The sequence below is a fragment of the Nanorana parkeri genome, unplaced genomic scaffold, assembly GCF_000935625.1.
Source record: "Nanorana parkeri isolate BGI_ZX_2015 unplaced genomic scaffold, ASM93562v1 scaffold757, whole genome shotgun sequence".
NCBI lineage: Eukaryota > Metazoa > Chordata > Amphibia > Anura > Dicroglossidae > Nanorana > Nanorana parkeri.
The window spans coordinates 519,066-535,814 of NW_017307025.1; the positions used below are offsets into that span (position 1 = coordinate 519,066).

The 16,749-nt window shown below is 43.1% G+C and overlaps 1 protein-coding gene across 1 annotated transcript in view; it reads right to left on the reverse strand.

Annotated features, from left to right (window-relative positions):
• The window catches only part of MACF1 (microtubule-actin crosslinking factor 1), a 232,876-nt gene that overhangs the window by 130,650 nt on the left and 85,477 nt on the right, over positions 1-16,749 (reverse strand). Inside the window, 11 exon segments of the mRNA XM_018564515.1 lie at positions 2,869-3,023; positions 3,362-3,455; positions 3,542-3,669; positions 4,931-5,026; positions 5,129-5,248; positions 5,421-5,527; positions 5,614-5,726; positions 5,812-5,978; positions 11,413-11,505; positions 13,018-13,095; positions 13,946-14,035. Coding sequence (XP_018420017.1) covers positions 2,869-3,023; positions 3,362-3,455; positions 3,542-3,669; positions 4,931-5,026; positions 5,129-5,248; positions 5,421-5,527; positions 5,614-5,726; positions 5,812-5,978; positions 11,413-11,505; positions 13,018-13,095; positions 13,946-14,035 — 1,241 coding nt within the window.

A 16,749-nucleotide genomic window follows, 5' to 3' on the forward strand; every position in this document is an offset into this window, starting at 1 on the left:
ACCAAAAAATCAAAAAAAAAAAAAAAAAAAAAAAGACAATATTAAATGGCACTGATCTAATAGGCAAGTACTCCCTCTGATAAAAATACTTTCCAAAAAGGAGCATTATCATTCAGTTTTATAAACATGCACATTGTTACATAGTTACATAGTATTTGAGGTTGAATAAAGACATAAGTCCATCAAGTCCAACCTATTGCGCGTATGCATTTATGTTTGATCTGGTGTGTGCGTGTGTATGAGTCCATGTGTGATTTTGCTCTTTAAGAGTACTTGTACCCCTTTATGTTACGTCTCCAAGGAACTCGTCCAAGAGTTTCTTGAATGATTCCACACTCTTAGCTGAAATTACTTCCTGCGGCAGAGAGTTCCAGACCCTAACCGCTCTAACTGTGAAGAACCCCTTGCGCCAATTTTTGGTGGTGCCCCTCTGGTCTTTGTTACGGAGCTAACTGTAAATAGTTTGTTAATAATGTTGCTGTCGCCATTGAACAGTTTATACAAGATAATCATGTCCCCCTTAATCTCCTAACTTCGAAAGAGAACATATTTAATTTTAACAACCTTGTTTCATAGTTCAGGTCCTCGAACCCCTTAATGAGTTTGGTTGCCCTCCGCTGGACTTTTTCCAGCTCAAGGACATCTTTTCTTAGTATTGGTGACCAAAACTGGACCGCATAGTCCAGATGTGGCTGAACCAGTGATCTGTAAAGTGGTAAAATTACAGACTTGTCCTAGCAATGCATTCCCTTCTTAATGCAAGACAGGACTCTGCTTTGTTCACAGCAGTCTGGCACGGCGCACTGTTATTCAATCTGCAGTCTATAATGACCTAGTGGCAACACCCATAAGTGTATAGTCCATTTGCCTGTTTTTAACTCCAAAGTGCATTACATTGCATTTATCGACGTTGAACTTCATCTGCCAAACAGTTGCCCACTCCCCTAGTTTATCGAGGTCCTCCTGTAATGTTATAACATCTAAATCCGTGTCTATTACCCTCCCAATTTTTGTATCATCAGAAAACACTGAGACACGACTACTCACTCCCTCCCCGATATCATTAATAAACAGGTTAAAAAGCATGGGGCCCAGCACAGAACCCTGAGGCACGCCACTCATGACTTCAGCCCAGTCTGAAAAGGTGCCGTTTATCGATACTCTTTGCAGGCCTCAAAACTTCCACTCGCCCCCTCGCAAATGGCGAGTGAAAATTGCGGAGACCTCTGCGCTGCGCGTCACGCTGACCTGAGCGCGTCACTCTGACCTCTGCGCGTCACTCTGACCGCTGCGCGTCACTCTGACCTCTGCGCGTCACTCTGACCTCTGCGCGTCACTCTGACCTCTGCGCGTCACTCTGACCTCTGCGCTGCGCGTCACTCTGACCTCTGCGCTGCGCGTCACTCTGACCTCTGCGCTGCGCGTCACTCTGACCTCTGCGCTGCGCGTCACTCTGACCTCTGCGCTGCGCGTCACTCTGACCTCTGCGCTGTGCGTCACTCTGACCTCTGTTCTGTGTGTTACATTACTGACCTTTGCGCTGTAGCTCAGGACTTGAGGCCTGGCTAGTAGCTCAGGACTTGAAATTTTGAGCCCTGCTCTTTGTACACTAATTCATCTATGCCCATATCCCTTAGCTTGTATAACAAGCGTTTATGTGGCACCGTATCAAATGCTTTGGAAAAGTCCAGATACACTACGTCCACCGCCCTCCCTCCATCCAGATGTCTACTCACCTCTTCGTAAAAGGTTAGCAGGTTGGTCTGGCATTGTGTTATGCAACAGAACTTAAGCACTGAGTTTACATGTACCTAACTGTAGCCATCAAGGTACAGAATAAAAAAAGAAATGTCTATTACACTGGTTGAACCACATGCCTTCAATTTGCTGTCACCTTCCAGATTTCTCTTCCTGTGCAGAGTCAAAAGTCAAACTCAAGAAGGTCCACGACCCAGGCGGCCACTAGGGGGCCCGGGACACCGGGCGGGCAAGATGCCGTGCGGGCCGCTATGGCATCTTATGCTGGTGGCTTTCACTGGTGACTGTGAAGAAGAATGCGCTGCTGTTCAGATCACCGACAGGAGGTGGGGGCCTGGCAACGGAGAAGGAGGCGGGGCCCATCCGCGATCGTGCAGGAAGAGGAGGCGGACAGGTAATGAGTGTGACCCTGCAGAGCCCACCATAGAGAGTATATGGTGGGTTCTGCAGGGTCACCCTCAGGTGGGCTCCATGTGATCTCAAGTGGGCTCTGCATGGGGCATAACTAGAAGTCACAATCACAGGCGGAGTGATACCAAATGCAAACAGCCTGTGAGGAATCGATAGTGAACGCACGCTTCTCTCATTGTGGCCAGCGATTGGTTACCAAACTGCTCTTGGAAAGGTACGGCACCCCTGATTGCACTGATCACTCTATTTTTGTACATGAATAAGTGTGGATTGTTGTACATTAAAAAAAAAACAATAAGACCTAGTGTGTTTTTTTGAGCCAAAAATATATATAAGACAGTGTCTTATTTCCGGGGAAAAACGGGGTCTCTCTCTCACACACACACACACACACACACACACACACACAATGAATCCAAGAAGTCACTACATGTCAATGTACTCTTTGCCCTTCAATTTTGAAAAAGAAAAAAAACATTACTACGGTAATAAGAGTGAAAAAGACACAAAAGGCATGCAAAGACATCTTTTTTAGTTGCATGGCTCCAGGGAAATGTGCTTTACCCAACTGCTCTGTGCCTTCCTATGAGAAGGAAAATATCTTTGAGATATCACCAAGGCCATATGACATTTTACACAATGCACATTTAACAATCGTTTCCTAGTTAAAACTCAAACAACTCACTTATGGGGTATTACCTGAAAGCTAGTTCCTCCACCTGGAAGTATTTCTCATCTCGCAGGATCTGCACATCTGCCTGCAGCTGTCGCAGAAGGCCTTCACTCTCCTGAAGGAACAGGAGAACCTCTTCTTCTTGCTGAGTTTTCAGGCCACATTCAACATTAGCTGCATCCTACAAAATAGCAAAATACCGCCTTAGGACATGATAAAAAAGGTACATGTTCAATCTGCAACAGAAATTAAAGTGAACTAATTCGGCATGTATAAAAACAGGATGTTTCAAAAATTGGTGCACATGGCACATCTGGAACACCTGAAAATGTGTTAAAAACACTATTCAGGATTGCAATCTTTTTACTGCTAACAAATATAACAAGATTTCTCATAATTTTATATAACACAAGCTAATGTCCAGTACAATTAAAAAAAATAACAAGCAACCTGAACCTAAAGTAAAATTCAAATGTATATTACTCAATACATTTCAACTGCAGTGTCATTGTCACTTACAGATTGTAGTGTATTCCTCGCTAGCGTCAGCTTCTCTTCACAAGTCAGGCAGCCATTCTGGATCTTGTTTGCTATCTGCAGGAGCAGTTCAAGTCTGCAGGTGTATAAAGACAAATTATTGTTGCTTAATGCACAGAGTGAAAAAGGAAAAGTATCCACAAAAGGCACTAGAAAACCTACCTCTCCACTGCTGGTCGTAGGACTTTCTCCCTCTCCAGCATGGATAGTATAAGTTTTCCCCACAGTTCCTCCACATCATTCGGATGAAAGGATGGTGGGAGCTTGAAGCGGCCAAATTCAATCCAAGACTAACATAGGTAAGAAAAGCAAAAACATAAATGATTAAATAATTTCATCAGGAGGGGAAAAAAACTCACATGAAAGCTCCACTTTGCCCAGAAAGATGAAGATCTGTGTTCATAGGAATTTTCTTTCTGCCTGTATTGCTATTATGTTGAAGGACAAAGCACCCAAAACTGAAATCTTGCACTTGAGGTAAGCGTAGGGGGGCGTATGGCCCCGTAGTCCCACAGAGAAGGACAGGGGCTACGTACTAATCACACGCAGCACCTGTCCTTTGCCGGGAGCTGCCCGATACGGCCAGAGCTCTACGTGCCGGCCGATTCCTGTGTGAATGATGCTTTATAGGCCACAGTACAAGACAGCATGGCACACTGGTTATAGTCCAGTCTCAAACTCTAGTAATCATAGACAGGTTTACCTATGCAGGGTTCAAATAACTCTAAAAGGTGCCCATACACCTTACGACCATCGCAAGACTTTTGTCTTGCGATGGTCGTAAGCTTATTAAAAGCTCGTACGATCTGCCCATCTTGGACAGGCAGATCTTACTTGCGATCATCGAAAGCCCGACCCGCTTAGGGACGCGGGATTTCCCGCGATTCTCGTATGAGAATCGTACAGTGTATGGGCACCTTAAGGCACCTTTCACACTGCATTCCGATCCATTAATCAGGTGTATCTGATTGAAAATCCAAGGTAACTCTATGGGTAGCTGGATGTAAAGGGACGTGCATCCATTTACATCCATAAAAAATACAAGGGAAGAGAATTCTGTATTGTCGGACCCGAACACCACAGATTGAAAGTAATTACATGTAAATGGACACATGTCCACTTGCATCCAACTGGTACCTAAGATGGGACTGTTTAGTTCAGTTTTCTCCACCATCGTGAGATGGAAGAAAAAACTGAACAGACATGGATGTCACAAAGGTGATATTTATTCTTTATTGTCCCGATTAAGAAGGGAATCTGGGCACAGGAACTCTGCTGATCAGGACGGACGCAGCCTGTGTAAAAGGAGCCTAAAAAGGCACTAATGAGCCAAATAACCAAAGGTGCACTGTATGGTCAACTGAAGGTAAGAAAGGGGAAAAGATACAGAAGAGGGGAGAGTAATGAGTACAATATGTGCAGAGCTAGATCAAGAAAAAGGTGGGTAGGACAACATACTGTAGAAAAAAATTATCTTCTGGAAAGAGAAATCATGGAAATAACAAAAGTCAGCAACTGATTGGAGAACAGACAAGAAATCTAAATATTTACCTGTAACATCTGATACAACGTCTGTATTTGGGCTTTTTCTAGCTCTTTTGCAGGAATTTCAGTTTCTTTTACATGTAAATACTGATTATAAAGTGCCTATAAAGCAAAAAATAAAATAAAAATGAAAACCATGCATGAATGTATACTGTGTTCAGAGGCAGACCTTCTGTAGAAGATAACTTGTGCCATCTAAAATACCTTTAACTCCACAGGGTTCTGTGGGAATGATTTGTCAGACATCAGTAGTACATGCTGTCGGATCCACTGTGTAAGGGACATAACCCTTTCCTGGTACTCCAGCCAGCGAGAATCCACTTCCTACAAAAAGAAAGCAGAGCACAGGTGTAAGCAGCTAACTGCCAATCGCTGAGGCCTCTAAGTAACATCATATTCATGTTCATATTTTTATTCTAATCAACTAAATAAATTAAAAAAAGATATGCACTGAGCACATCGGTCTTTCAGTACTTATGTCATGATGAGAACTTACAGTGGCACTGACCCCCTCTCCTCCTTCCGGGACTTTGGGAAAGGCATCATATATAGAAGAGACATATGTGATCACAGACTTCTCATCTGGTGAATCTACATCCACATCTAAAAGAGAACATTAAATAAATAAATTAGAAAAACCAGCCATTTCCTATAAAAGGTGCAGAGGCTTCCACTAAAGCTGCACATACCTTCAGCATCCAATAATCTAGTGACACCCAGGCTCTCAGCTATTTCAAATGCTTGCTCCAGGTTTTCCCGGTTACTCTGAATCTCTACTTTCTGCATGTCTACCAAGTCAGGTCTAAAGGCAAAAACACAAAAGCTTAGACCTCTTCCTTACAGTAAGCCGCACATAGTAAGACCACAAGAAATAAAGGTGTACCTACCTATACCGGTGTATTATGGCATTGAACATTTTGCCATTACTCCAGCAGGAAGTAAAGTTGGTGCATTTCACCCCAACATATCCTGCCGTTACCTTCTGCGTCCATAGGAGCAGCTTCTCCTTGGCAGACATGTCTCCTGATTCCCCGCTGACATAAATATCGGAAATCTGCAGACAGTGAGATCACAAAACCTTATCAGTTCCTTCTCTCTTCACAATGCATAAATTAAAGTGTGAGGTTTCACACCAACTACATGCTCTGAATTTATGCTGAGATCATTTTTTAGCAAGCTTGCCCCAGAAATGAGTTTACTACTGCATTATTATCCTAATAGAAAACATTTTGAAACAAATGAATGCAACAACTGATCCCAGTGAATGAAAATCATGTCTGACAGTGCATGTCTGTGTACTGTTCCAGAATATTAAATGGCAATGTACAATGAGGAGAGTATGACGAACAGGAGGGTGCTCTGAGAATTCCCACCTTCTCTGACTGTGACAGGGGCTCACTGCAGTATCCGGAAGATGAAAGGTCAGGTCCCCACGACTGGGTGCTGGGTATTGCTTTTGGAGTATTAACCTTTCCTTGGAAAGACAATTTGAGGTCAGTTTCTACACCAAAGACAGTCCTGATACTGGGAGCGTTTTCCAGAGCTCCTTCACTGATGGGAATCAGAACAGCTCTGCTATTACCGGCACAGTCAAACCCCACCATGGTGCTGATTGATCTTTGCTGCTCGTCTGCTGGGTTGTCCACTATGCGAGCTATAACCGTGGTTCCTGTCGGTGGGGATTCCAGAGTAGATAAGGGAGTCAGTAGCTGAGCTCTGTGCACAATCCCATGCAATGTCTCTCTCACCTGAAGCACTCTCCCCCCTTCTTCCTCATCCTCATGTACAGAGTGTGCGCTTCCAGCATCTTCAAAGGGTGCAGGTGTATTGCTATATAAATCCTGGGCCTCTAGGTTTTCAACCTTCTGTGGACTCCTTTCATCCTTTACTTCTGCCTGATCTTTTTTTTTCCTCCTGAAATGTCTTTTTTTCTTTCCAGACTGGGGCTCCTTCCCTGTCCCTGGTCTCGGCTCCTTTGGCTTCCTAACACAGCTGACAGAATTCCCCATGTCTCCAGTGCATTTAAACAGCATTGACGATGCCGGCATTCAGGAGGGAACAGGGCTCGCACCTCCCAGCATCACCTTCTGCTTGCAATTTAGATGTATCCACACATTCTCCCCTCTCATCTCAGCAACTGATGCATGCCTAAGACAGACATCTTACAGACTGAGACATCTCCCTGCATCTCTCTGCAGTGTTCAGATCACAGGCACCTTACATCAAGCCTACAGCTGATTGGATGCGGCTTTCTCTGTATTAGTGAGGTAGCTAAACCCCACCCAGCATGGCTTGAGGAGGGGGAGAAATGGCTCAGAAGGGAGGGGAGTAAAGAGCATTGTGCAATAAAGCCAAAGATGCTACGTGAAGCTTATACAAAGAACCTCAGATGCACACACCAAAACTTCAAGTATGAAGAGACTAAACACATTCTCATGCTGGATAATTAGTCAAATGCATTATAGTTCAGGAATCTGTTCATGTCGTTGAAAAGTCTATAGATTTTTATTGTACGATAATAAAATATGCTCAAATTATAAACCGAACAGTGGAATTTAGAGGTGAAAAAAATGAAAAATGTAAAAAACCATCTTGGAATTGCGTAGCCCGTCTCTGAGAGAAGTCCCGGAACAAATAGAGGTTTGCATTTGACATATAACTGCAAACGCTGTTTTGTTGCCTGAATTGTATTGATCGTCAGCATACTAATACAGAGACATGACCATTATTGGTATCAGTCTCTGCTAACAAATATTACATTTCGATGGTCCTACCAAAGTCACACAAGTAAATTCTAGTTTACAGAGAAGCCAAGAAAATCCCCAGCATTACATTGCATGCCTTCTGTGAGAGCTTCATGTCTCAGTACACTGAAATGGTCTAAGGGGGCTGCACTGGTACCAGTCACCAGGACTCCCAATAAACTGGAGCTATTGAAAAACAATTTGTCTCTGGCTTTCAGTGACAGGCTCCATGAACCAGTATTCCGATTCACAAATCAGACACATTGAACATTTGTTTATTAGATCTAATATATATGAAGGCTTGTTTAGGCTGTAAAGAATCATACCAAATATGAATCGCAATTGTTTGGATTCCTAAATTGCGCGATTCATCGGACATCATAGAGCAGCATGTGAAGATTTAGCAGAAACAAAATGTGGCAACTTGCGTTAGCTCTATGATTCCCTATTGCTGCCACCATTAACACTTGTGATGCCACTTTTCATTTCCTATGTTACTGTTTTTTTAAACATACCACACAAACAGCAATGGCAAGCAGTAAAAAGTGCTCGAGTAAGCAAATGGATACAACATTTTCCCACCAGGACCATAGAGGACATCCACAACTACTTAAAGAACTCCAGGTTTAAAACAATGTAACCCTTGCAGTGGGGATACTCCCACACTGCAAGGGTAAAGTGCTTGTTTTAGTCTAGATGCAGAAATAACAAAAACTATATTCACCCTAAGCTCTGAGACAGCTAGCTGTCACAACGTTCCCCTCCAGCCTCCCTCCTCCTACACAGCAGCATTCGAATGCTCCTCAGCATCCTCATGCCTATACATAGTGTACAGACGTGATGATTTATGGGACCTTAGACCACTGCAGAGGAGGGGGGAGAGAGGCTGGAAGGGCCGGTCTAACAGCAAGCTGGATCCAGAGTTCAGGTATAACTTTTTTACTTTTCAACCTATACATAAACAAGCACCTAAAAAGGAGAACTATGAGGTGAGTGATTTTTACACTCAACCTCATAGTTAGAGCCGACATGTGACATTGAAACTGCCACACATTGACTCTATTGAGCGGTAGTGAGCGAACCGTCGCTTGCTCACTTCCCGATCATCTCCCTGCAGAAAGCGGTGACTGTCACTTACGGCTCCCTGCAGGGATTCCCTCCCCTCCCCGCTCCGATCCTACAGCGATGACTGGAGGAATGGACAGGGAAGGGGGCAGGTACAGCTGGCTCTGTCTCTAGATAGGCAGAGCCAGCTGTCAATCAGCCAGCTGGCTGAATCTGGACAGTATTGTCGGGATCTGTCACGGCTGCGGCGCTCTCAGTATATAGCAGGCAATAGCCCGCTATATACTGAGCTTTAGGTCAAGGGAGACAAAAAGGAAGACGTCACCAGCACTCCAACAACGATAATAACAGCAATTAGATGCTCATTTATTGACAGATGCCTTCTCTCATTAGCAAGCGCTTTCGGGGCAAAACAGGGTCCCCTTTGTCAGGCTCAGAGATGACATTAGGTCAAGGGAGGACGCTAGTATATGTCCTCCTGTGACCCTAAAGAGAACTATGGGGAAAAATACTTACCGCATACTTCTCTTTTAACCCTTGCCGTGCAGGGGGTAGCCCCACTGCAAGGATTAATAAAAAGGTTTCCTGGAGTTCTTCTTTAAATGCAGCCTGGAAATCCATCACAGCAACTTTGTACTTGGAAATATAAAAAGTCTACACCAACTTGTATATATTACCACACAGATCTTATGAGAGACAGACAAGTGCCCCAATGTTTAAATGCAATTACACCCCAGAAGGTCACAATCATGCCTTTTGGGCCAGTCCCAAAATGAAAAGATCTTAGATGACGATTGTTCAATACACTAAAGAAGACTGAACTACTACAGAACACTAAGTAAACTGCCTAAGCAGGGCATACTGGACCAACGAGGAACAAGAATTCTGCAGAAAATGACTAAAAACGTTTCCCCTGGCTGCGAAGAAGGCACAAATGGATACACCCTAAACCATTGACAATTAAAGACTTTTAGATAGACTATTTTTATATTGTAGAATGGACAGAAACTACTTGGTAGAAAGAAGTAAAGACACAGACATTTTTTGACTTCGAGAAATTCTATATTGACACTCTACCAAATTCGTGGGGGAAAAAAACAAACTTATAGCAAACTTCATGGTTGACCACCAGAGTGATTTCCAACAACCCTTAGATTTAGTTAACATAGATCATCATATATAGACCAAAAATGCCTAATACTCCATACCTTTCCTGCACAAAGACATTCCTTTCTATGAGCCTAGTACCACTGCCTCAAATAGGGCTTGCTACCACTGCCACTCTGCGATGCAATATGTATACACATTGTACCATACCATATTGAGCATACTGTGTTTTCCTTATGATTTAATGTTCAATTCATAAAAATTAGTTATATTTGAGGGGAAAAAAACATGACTATGCCTCACTAAACATGATTTTTGGATAAAGTGCTTGAGCAATTTCCTTGAAATCAATTTCAAGAGATAGAATTCAGATAATGTTTTGGTGCACCACACTGACAGATATACACAGCTTTATGCAGAAATATTGCTTTACTTTAAATAGCTCACAAAAGTAAAAGGAATCGTTACCAATAAAGAGAATTGGCCACATTTCTACAGAATAACACTGTTCAAAAGGCAAGATTTTAAAGACAATGCATGCTCAGCCAAACATTCTGCTTCCAGTGCGTGACCTCCAGCAATATATTATACAATGATTCTGTGACCTTCAGCTGCCTATATTATCCACTCTGTGGGAAAGAATCCAATCTAACCATAAAGACAACAGCAGGTGATTTACTTTGCTAAGAAATTAACTATATGATACAAAAGACAATAAAAGGTCATCCTTCCTATTTCCACAATGCAAATTCTAAGCAGTTATTTCATTAACAAGAATCCTAACGCCAACCAACCCCCATAAATAAACAATAGCTATTGGTAGGAAGGGTCTGGAAGGCAGACAATTGCAGCCCAAGCATGAAAACATGAGATGCACAAGCTACTTTCTAATGCTGTGTTACACCACCCTCTTTTAGAACACTGTCTTATATTAAAACCTAAATAAATAAGAGTGGAACAAATCTAAATGCATCTAAAAAATGACAGCGGACACCAGTTCTTGAGGTTTACGAAAACATTTGCTCATTGGCCCTTCTTGCTAGCTCAACTGCACCAGCTGGCTCTTGAATTCTGCATGCAAGTGTATGTCAAGCCCAAACTTTTTTTTTTTCTAGTTTTGGATAGATTTAAAAATTGTCAGAACCCCTGTTAGGTTTTACTGGTATCCAGGGCTCCATTAGAGAGATTAACTCTAAACTTCCTGTCCTGCTGACAATGGTTTCACCAAAGTGAGTGAAAATCAGCAACACATCAGGACACAGCCAGAAATAAAAATCTGGCAGAGGTTCTAGTCTTTCACTACTCAACTAAAAAAAAATACATATTTTTTCCTGTAGGTGTTGCTGTTGGAGTGTTACCCTCACTTCCTCTCTGGTAAAACCTTGGCACACTACCATCTCCCTATGATACATTGTATATAAACGTGTGCTAATAAATGCAGAAACATCATATTGTTGCAGTTTATATTTCTACCCACACTGCTTTTAATAAATCCCCAATTTTTCCACCACAGAAGCTTGTTAAGATAACAATCATAGTAAAACACTCTACATGCTTTGGCAGTTCGCTGACCTGAAAGTGAAGGATTATGGTCCATATGAGCCCAAGAGTGAGTTTTGGGTTCCCGTCAGTGATATCGTCGTTCCGGATGTTAACCAATTTCACCTATATACAAACATGTAGAATGGTGAATTCTTCTATACGATATTGGAGGTTTTTTTTTAATGCTGACTTATTACTGTCTCACTAGCTGCTTTAAGAGCTATTGTACAACAATGTTATGTGTAATAAGGATATGTTGCACTATATAATGTTAAAGCAGAACTAGACTATTCTTTTTAATGCAATTTCTGCTACATATTTATTTTTTTAATTCAGCATGCATGCAAACCTAAAAATACACATCTCCTTTGCTTTTTTTTAACCAATGAAAATTGGCTGTGCAGATGCTGCAAGAGCACTCAGTAATATCTATATCTAGTAATATACACTGAGTTGAGTTTCACTGGCAGGTCTTTCTGAGTATATCAGAACCTTCTGACATGTCAAGGACGGGGTGCGTACTTTGCTGTACTCCTTCCCTGTGGCCTCCTTGTCCCTGCTCATTTTAACATACTGTAGCTCATGGTGTGGGAAGATATATGGTCTCTTGCTGCTAGAGAAAAAAAAAAATTATATTTTCACCTAAAATGTTCCTTGAAACTCCCTCTCTGCCTCCACCTTTTTCGACAACTTTCTTACTTTCTTTGTGCCTGCTGGTAGTTTCTATCCACACATCTCTTCAAAGGCGTGCACGGCCTATTGCATTAGGGTGTGCACACAAAAATACAAACATACATACATGTGTATACATAATACATACATACACACACACACAGACCTGAGGCATCCCAGATTCCCATCTCTTCAACTGTCCCTTACCTCTTCCGTCATGTGACCACCCACCCGGCTTACCGATTGGATGAGAAGCCGCAGCAACGCTCCCTTGCAGCTTCCCAGGCACTGAGGGCTACGGCTGTTATCTTAGGAATGTAATTGGCAAATGCTGCTGCGCTCGGTATCGCCGAGTCGTTCACAGAGAGATCTTTGTGATCTCTCCACTGGCTCAGTGACTTAAAACATGGTGCCCGCTGTTGCGGTTTCGGTGTTGCACTTGATGTGATTGGGGTATGCCTAGGCACACTCTGTGTGCATGCCTATGATCTCTGTTTAATTGGTCCATTTCAAATTGCCTCCTATAACATGTCCCTGATGTGGCAGCTCAAAAAAAATCCGCCCCAAAAACAGAAGTAGTACCTAAAGCAGCACTGGATTTATAGCTATTCACAGGTTCTAGATAAGGCTGTGGTACAACCTCCCTAATATATACACAGCTGCTAGCGATTACAGCGAATTACATCACTTCCCTGTGACATAGACACATTCATCAGTTCAGAAAAGTAGTAACAGAAGAGGTTACTGCAAGATGGTGGGTTTTTTATACAGCCACAGGCTTAGTTATACTTTAAACTAGACTGAGAAACTTCAGGCTCAGAACTAGATTAGGAAGGAAAGGGAAACGTTTACTAGTCCACTTGAGAATTTGTAGAACTCAATAAAAATCAATCTAATATAAATAGTGGTGTCTTCTTTGTGAGAGCAAAGAAAAAGTCTTAGCCCACCATCCATGTGACTTACCTGACGCAGCTTGAGGAAATCCAGTGCAATCTGCACATTCTGAAGGCGGTGGAATCGCATCCTACCTTTCTCTCTGGACTGCAAGGCAAGGTAAAGTTTTTCTTTGTTAGGAATTAAAACAAGGAACATAGAGAGATAGCATAAGAACCTGGAAAACTGGGCATCAAGCATACTAGAAGCGGTTAAAGGGAAGAAAGTTAGAAATAAGGTGGCAAAAGAACAGAAAGAGAGGGACTTTTATAGGACACTAACGAAAAACACAGAAGAAAAGAGACAAAAAAAATGGAGATGGGAAAAAAAAGGCGACAGAATAACATAAGGGGATGGCAATCAAAAGTCAGAAATAACAGTTGTGTACAACGTGTATAAAAAAGTGCACAGCATTGTGAGGTGGAGAGAAAAGCAGTAAGAAGAAACAGACTATGAAGTAGTGGATGGTGAGAAACCAATAATGAAGATTTGTGGATTAGATGACACCTTACGCCTCTTATCTCCTCCTCTGGGTACAAAGCTATAAGTTAGTTGTAATTCACCCCGTGCAGTGACTGAGGAAAGGAGGTGATGTGAACAAGCACATGTGATTACATGTACATGTTTAAAACGTTCCCTTCATGCGCATGCTAAAATCACACTGCACACATCCACCTCCCACAATGCTCCTGTGTTGTGCCCATAGACAGATGGCCCAGTGCTGAAATCCTTCCACACACTGAGCTATCTGACACAGTGGCAGTTCTAGTCACATACAGCATCATCAGGGTTGTCCTCCGAATCGTCTCCCATCAAAAGGCGGCGGGATGGCTTACGGGTGAGTCGTAGGCTCCGGGGAGCCTCAGGGTCCTTGTCCTGATGGACATGGCAATGAAACTGTGAGGACAAGGGAACTACTCAATGGTAAAGCACAAAAAGGAAACAAAAAAATACTTACTAATCTAACACCAGAAAGGACTTCCAAAAGGGAGACAAGATTGTGCCCATCCCGAAGATCTTCATATAGATCATTAATGTGCTTGCGAACCTGTAAAAAAAATTAACTATTACTGCCATTGGCTGCCCAGGTAACAAAGCCAAGAAAACATATAAACACGATAAATAGGCAGCCCAAATGCATGTTTATTATGTATAAGGGGCCATTCACAGCAGGTGCGCTGGGTAGTCCCAACACAAACACAAGGCAATTTGCCATGTTTTCAATCTGCATAATTCACATCGTCGTGTTGTTGTGGTGTGCGCTAAAATGAAGTACTGTATGCAGCACTTTTTTCAGTGCAAATTGTGAAACACTATCCACTGCATCACATCGCATTGTGGCCAATAGAACTAAATGAGATGTCACTTTGTGACATTTCAATAAAGTTCTGACAAAAAAGAGCTACAGTGTGACGTGCTTTTGAGCTGTGCACCTGCACAGCTCAAACTGCACACCAATGGCAGCATTCTACTGCAGCTGCTGGTATGAACAGACCCTTAGGGTTCAGATTGCATATCGTACACTTTACAGATATGTCTGAGGCATCATCAGCTATCAATAAGATCTGTTCTGTACTAAAGCCGGGTTCACACCTAGGCAACAGTGTTTTTATGCGTTTCTACACGCGTTTTTGATGCACGTTTTTTACACGTGTTTGTGCGCAAAAAATCAAGTTGCACATTTCTGAGAGCAGATTGTAGCTCATTGAAGTTAATGAGCAAGCATGCGTAAAATGCATGCAAAAATACAGTAAACACGCGTTATCAATCATTTCCTTTAGAGTCTGTGGGGCCAAAAAAAGGTGTAGTATGCCCAAAAAAAAAAAAAAACCTTGTACTTTTTCCAGCGACAGGCGTTTTGGTTATTGTGCAAAACGCTCAGATGTGAACAGGGCTATATAAATTAAATGGGATTTTTGGGGGGGCATATTTTTTGAGCATTTGTTTAGTGCAGGAAAAGCACTATAAAACACTCAGTGTGGACCAGGACTTAAAGCCTATCCAAACTCAATAACAACAATGTCATACAATGCAGCTTACCAGCCCACAGGTGTGTTGGCTGCATTCATTTTCTTTTATTTCCCTGGCTTTTTCTCCTTTATTTTCCTCTGGTGATCCTGCTGATAGTAGGTGACACCTACTGTCCTAGGGTAACAGCACTCATTTATGCTGTATTTATAAACGAGCAGTGTTGTCACTCTAAGCTGACTACTCCTGATTTTCCCTTCTAACGCCCCTCTCTCGCCTCCTCTACATAACATAGGATGGAGGGGTTACATAGTTTGCAGAAGAAAACTAGAAAGGAGGATAACATTGTTTGAGATTTCAGTTCCGCACACAGGAAGTTAAGTGACATTTGATTTCCACCAGGATCAACAAGTATTTTTTCTGTACTTGCACAATATGCACTGAAACTGAAAAGAGAAAACGAATCCAGCCACCACATATAAGGGCTAGAAACAGAGGCAGAGCTAACGCCGGTGGAGCCGGTGCGACTGCACCAGGACCCGAAGCTGGAGGGGCCCAGCTTAGAGCCCTGGTGGGCTCCGTCCCGTGCCCCCTCCTCCCCCATTGGAGGAGGCATGGTCCACTTTAAATTGTTAAACTGACGTGACTACCGTAAGGTCCTGCACTTGCTAGGAACTCATGGCAGCCTATGGTGCCCATAGCTTGCTCCTGCACATCGATGATGCATTGCCCTGGTGCCTCCTATTTTAATCCCCCAAATCAATCGCTTAAGGAAACTTTCGTGCCTGTTACCGGAGGACAGTCATGCTGTTGCCAGGGGGGTGAATATGGTGCTTTCTGGGTTTTGGAGGTTGCACTAGCACCAGAGGGTTGGCAGAGCGGCATCTTCTGCAGGAGTTTCTTGCCCCCCTCCCAGTATTGGAGGGTAAGGTGAGCAGCGGATTTGCTGGTAGCCCGAGCTGTGCATGATGGAGTGTCCCTGGAGGACGAGGTTATAGCAGAGGAGGATGCAGGACAGGTCAAGGGTACATAAGAAGAGGTATCTCCTTGCTATTTGGGGGCTCTTTTTGGGTGCCATGATTCCATGCACAGGGGCCACATTGTGGTGAGGCTGCAGACACACAGGATTGACCTTTGCCCTGTCTGATGCATCACAGAGTGAACCCCAGATCTGTGCTCTGTCTGATACATCACAGAGCAGACCCCAGATATGTACTCTGCCTGGTATATGACAGAGAAGATCCCCAATATGTCCCTACCTGATATATACACAGCGGACCCCAGATTTATGCCCTGCTTGGCATATCACATACGGCACAAAATGGTATTGGTGCATCCCTAGTGTGTGACTGTAGGGGGGACATTAGAGTGTAAGCTCCTCTGGTGCAGAGTCGGTTTGTGACTGTGTCGGTTTGTTCAGTGTTTTCTGTACTGCACTGTGGTGTATGTCATAGCTATATAAATGCATACAAATAATAGTGTGTGACTGTGGGGGGACATTAGAATGCAAGATCCTCTGGTGCAGAGACCAGCATGGATGGACGGATCCCTTATATTTGTATTCCGACAGCGGCAGTGTTGATGTCAGAGAACCCAAAAAATGTCACACCGCCGCCATCGATTTTCTGATTGAAGGACGGAAAAGTGCTGACAGGGCACCCACTAAACGAATTTCGGCCAGTTCATCAAGAACCCGCAAAAATTCACACACTGTATGGCCAGCTTTATCTTGAAACCAAACTCCAACAAAACTTGTTTTAGGTTTGAATGAAGGAGGGGAAAGGTTAGAACTTA